At 41.6% G+C, this 5,070-nt stretch overlaps 1 protein-coding gene across 5 annotated transcripts in view; it reads right to left on the bottom strand.

The window, feature by feature from the left end:
* FBXL13 (F-box and leucine-rich repeat protein 13) overlaps window positions 1-5,070 on the bottom strand; it is a 255,993-nt gene that overhangs the window by 66,182 nt on the left and 184,741 nt on the right. For all 5 annotated transcript variants that reach the window (XR_001006628.1, XM_011985472.1, XM_011985469.1 and 2 more), the window contains 2 exons: window positions 1,728-1,847; window positions 863-989 (listed from right to left, as the gene is read on the bottom strand). Coding sequence is in view for 4 of the 5 variants with exons in the window: in XM_011985472.1 (XP_011840862.1) it covers window positions 863-989; window positions 1,728-1,847 (247 nt within the window). In the remaining variant the exon portion in view is untranslated. The remainder of the gene's footprint in view (window positions 1-862; window positions 990-1,727; window positions 1,848-5,070) is intronic.

Genomic DNA, 5,070 nt, shown 5'->3' on the forward strand with positions numbered 1-5,070 from the left:
AAAAAAAAAAAAAAAAAAAGGAAAGGAAAGAACCTAGACCAATGAACAGATCTAGTCCTTCATTTAAAAGACCCCACTGAATGTTGATGAAGGATGAACACATAACACAGATGTCTGCAATGCAGTGAGAAGCGGAGAGAAACAGTTCATGTTAAAGGATGCACTGGGGCTATCCCTCCTATATAGGAAGGATATAGGATATAAGATATTGTCTTCCTATATCCCTCCAAATGCATGATTTTCAAGAGAAGTCCATATATTCCTTAATATAACTATAGCCCACTTAGTTCTTTCAGAAACATGACAAATCTCTCAGGGTTATCCTCCTTTTGATTAGTAAATGGGGCAGTCCCAGAGGGATAAGATGGATATGGCCTGAGTCTCAACCCTGATGAATACTATCAGCAGCTTGCAGGAAATGAATTCCTTAAAATATATCCTTTTGTAGATTTGTTGAGGCCATTTCTAGACTTATAGTCTTGAACTAAAGACTTAGATCTCAAGGCATTCAGGCAGTCTTATAAAATGTGCAATCTGTAAGAAACATATAGTTAAGCCATCTAACATATATTATCTCCAAAACTTCTATAATGAAACAGATCTCAAATTATCATGACATACTCTGATCTGTCATGACTTTCCTCCAAATACTATATTTTGCTATTTTTTTAAACAGAGAAACATGACTGTTGATTCACAAAGAAACTTTTTTATCACCCTTCTAGAAACAATATCCCTAAACTTCACTTTCATAATAGGATAAGAAATAAAACATATTGTTGTTCTCTCCATTGTTTACAAAATAGCAAATAATTGTATTATAGAAAACAAAAGTCATTGTACTGTTTTGAATTTTTTTTACCTCATTAGAGATGTCTGTTCCAGAGAGATCTATTGATACCAAGGAAAAGATGTTTACAATATATCCAATTCCTTGGGCTGTCAAATGGTCACAATTTCGTAAACTCAAGTAGTTTAAATTAGGGCAGCTAAAAGAAAGTAGCATGAATTAATTTTAGCTGTCAATCATATTGTCAGTAAGCAATTTCTTCATATAAAAACTCTCTTGGGAAAACAAATGGTATCGAAGCAAGGATTTTCCTTTACTCAACATAAAAGTAAGACTAAAAGTAAAAAGTAATTTGACATTACAAAGCTGGATGAAAGGGCAGTAGATTATTATATGACTTTCTGTAATTTAGTTTCATATTGTGACTTCTACAAGGAAAAAATATATCACATACATACAAAAACTATCATGTAAGTACCACAATGAATGACCTCTAAAAGTGCAAGTTAAGATCCCTATTTATCCCTTACAAGTGTGCCACAGGAATTGTACAAGACCTCTGACAAGAGGGGAGTCAAGAATAAAGTAACCAGCCAGAATACCCCTTGGAAAATGCTGGAGTAAAGATAATCTCCTTGAAAAAGTAGATTAGAGATAATCTCCTTGAAAAAGTACAGCCACTCATATCTAGATATTCATTATTTCAGGAATGACTCCATCTCAGATGTAATTTAAATATAATAATATAATTTAAAAATTGGTCCAATCTGTGACTTCCTATGTCTTTCACATGGTTTCACTGAATATTTAACCAGCTTCTGGGCATCTCTGATGTTCCCCCCAATATCATGAAATCTTTGCTTTTAGGTGTCTCATTTCTCCTATTATCAAATATATAATTACTAATGATATGATATAAAAGACTGTTTTATCATACCGCTCAGATAGTTTCATAACAGAGGCATCGCTTAGCCGCACGCAGTTGCTTAAATTTAGCTCTCTTATCCTTATGCTTGCAGGACCATCAAGAAATTGCCTTAGCCCCATATCACCAATTCTGTAGGAAAGAGTGAGAAAAACTTTACACGTGATTCTATATATAAACATATAGAATAGTATTAAAGTAATAGCTACCATACCCAATACAGTTCCAAAATACCAAGGTAATATCTATACACTGGTATTTTGTCAATATTTTAAAATTAAATTTGATTATATAGATTTTAATGTAAGAAAAAAGTAGAAATGAGAGGAATGGGAGAAGTATTAATTAAAATGTTATTTCTGTTCCTTTGTTCATAATTTTTAATAAGACAGATGGCCCTCAAGATCTTTTTCTCTTGGGTTAAAATGTGATCAAGTTAAGTAGTCCCTGATACCATTTCCTGCAAAAGAAAAAGATCAAAACTTCGAAGAGTGAGAACCAAGACTAACAGTCAAACTACTGCCAGGATTTTGGAGAAATTTTCACTAAACACAAGGTCAATTTGCTAGACAGGAAACCCAACATGGGCCCTTTGGCTTCTTTCCTTCTGAAAGACAACCTGATGCTGGAAGAAGACCTTGACCTCAGCCTTCCCACAATATCCTAATCAGAAACTTCTGTGTGTCAGTGCCATACCCCTACCATGTTGATCTTGCTTTATAAATGGCTGGATGTTCGTTTGGCCCATTAGTTCCCTGCCTTCCATTGGAATCTTCATTTCTAATTCCTTTTGAGAACCACCAGATCCTTCTAGGAAGCATTTCAGGAAATAAAGCAGGACAGGAGTTTCCACCAATGCAATCCTAAGAGGCAGTTTCACAACAGCTCTACAGGTGGGCATACAGATGGGAAGAACATTGGGAGCAAAACATGCTGATTGCTGACATCCGTTACACCCCCTGTTGGTTCAGATTTGCAAAGAGCTGAGCATTAAAGACAAAAGATATCCTGTTTCAGCTGAATGAGCCATAGTAAGTGGATGCCTGCTGTGCCTATCAACCCACCTTCCACCTGTAAGAGGGGGAGTGTGCCAGCACCTAGGAAAGCAGCTAAGGGTGTGTGTGTGTAGAAATTCATATTATAGTCAAGAAAGGATTAAAAGTCAATGGAAAAGATTATTGAGGTAATGATCCAAATTAATTGGTTAATGCAGTTAGGGCCAAACCTGGGTGTGTATCAAAAGTATCCATGCTGGGTTTTTTTTTTTGTATTTTTCTTTTTTTAAATACACAAGCTGGGGTTTCAACCCTAAAGATTCAGACTCAATAGCTCTGAAGTGGGGCTTGGGAAACTACAGTTTTTGTTTGTTTTTTGTTTTGGAGACCAAGTCTCACTCTGTCACCCAGGCTGGAGTGCAGTGGTGCGATCTCGGCTCACTACAAGCTCTGCCTCCCGGGTTCATGCCATTCTCCTGCCTCAGCCTCCTGAGTAGCTGGGACTACAGGCGCCTGCCACCATGCCCGGCTAATTTTTTGTATTTTTAGTAGAGACGGGGTTTCACCATGTTGGCCAGAATGGTCTCGATCTCCTGACCTCGTGATCCGCCCGCCTGGGCTTCCCAAAGTGCTAGGACTACAGGCGTGAGCCACTGCGCCCGGTGGGCGTCTATAGTTTTATTCAGCTCCTCACGTGATTCTGACACCTTAGGATTTTTACTTTTAAATTCTTTTAAATATGTATTTTTAATTTATCTTTTTGTTGCTGATTCCTGAGTTAATTGCTTTGTAGTGAGAGAATATCATTTGTTGATAAAAATAGTTTGAAAGTTGCTGGAACTTGCTTTTAAACTTTGTTCATGGTTGATTTTTTAAAGGATTGATGTGTGTTTGAGAAAAACATATATTGTTTTAACTCTCCAACTTACTATCTTAGATCTAACTCTTATATATACATTTTAAAACCTTAAAACTCTGATACTTGTTAGGCAGGAATCTAGACCCAACATGGCGGCATTACCCGGCGTAGCAGGCCTTTCGTTGAAGACTCCCTTCACCCTTGTACACACCCGCAGACTTACATGCGTCAGAGTTCCGGCTGGGCAACCACACTCCCCCATGACCTGCAGCTCACCTGCATTCCACAAGTTCGTAAATAGCAGTTTCAGTTAACAGTTTCCAAAGACCCCTTCCTCATGACCCTTACTCAACTCCTGCCCTAGTAGTTTCAAGACCCCCCCAGGCCCTGTTTGCACAACCAGCTTCCCTACCTCTCAGGCTATAAAAAGCCCCTATCCTCCTCCCTCAGCGCGACTTCCTTGGCCCACGCCTTTGGACCGAGGAACCTCGCCCACGAGTCCTAATAAAAGCTATTCTCACTGCTGTTTGCCTTGTGTCTTCGTTCCCGGTTCAGCTCCAGCCTCAGTTTACCTTTACATTTGGTGCCGAAACCCAGGGGGAGACCCCTCCCTGGACCCCTGCTAAGTCGGGCAGGCTCTCCTCTCCCCGAGCCAGGATCCCCTCCTCAAGCCTGGAGGACTCAATTCGATCACTGCTGGGTAAGTTTTCCCCCCGTTCTGAAGGTTCCCTCCAGGAGTCCCTGTCCGAAATGCGCGGCCGTGTCAGGGGCTCTCTCCGGTCAGCTATGACCTTGGCACTGGGGACTAGGAGACATCCAACCTCCCTGAAAGCCACCGTACCCCGCACTCCACGTGGCAGTGAGAGGACGCTCCCATTGCCTCCGGACTGCCCGCCTTGAGACCATAGGAACTACCCAGTCCAAACCATACCAAAAATCTCCTCTGGGGTGCCTCTTGGCGAATCTCCAGACTTTAAGTCTCAGCCAAGACATAAAACGAAAGCGGCTCATTTTCTTCTGCACAATAGCATGGCCGCAATATAAACTGGATAATCAGTCTCAGTGGCCTGCAGAAGGCACTCTAGACTTTAACATTCTCACAGATCTGACCAACTTCTGTAAGAGACTAGGCAAATAGTCCGAGATACCCTATGTTCAGGCCTTCTAGGACTTGCGTTCTCGCCCAGACCTCTCTGCCCGATGTTCGTTGGCCCAGGTCCTGCTCGCGAAATCTACTCCCTCAGCCAAGGAGAAGGACAACTCTTCCTCCTTCTCTGAGCCTCCTGACACTCTTTCCCTGCCTCCTCTTTGGCCCCCCACTCAACCCCCTCCTTACCCTAACCCCTCGTTGTCCCCATCCTCGTCGGCACCACCCCTTCCCTCTACCCCTTCTGTGTCCCCACCAAACCTGACAGATCCTGCCTCTCCTACCTCCACCTCCTCCCCTTCCTCACCTGTCTCAGCCCATACTCGGTCCAGGACCGACCTCCTGTGTCCCTTA

The sequence above is a fragment of the Mandrillus leucophaeus genome, unplaced genomic scaffold (genome assembly GCF_000951045.1).
Source record: "Mandrillus leucophaeus isolate KB7577 unplaced genomic scaffold, Mleu.le_1.0 Scaffold284, whole genome shotgun sequence".
NCBI lineage: Eukaryota > Metazoa > Chordata > Mammalia > Primates > Cercopithecidae > Mandrillus > Mandrillus leucophaeus.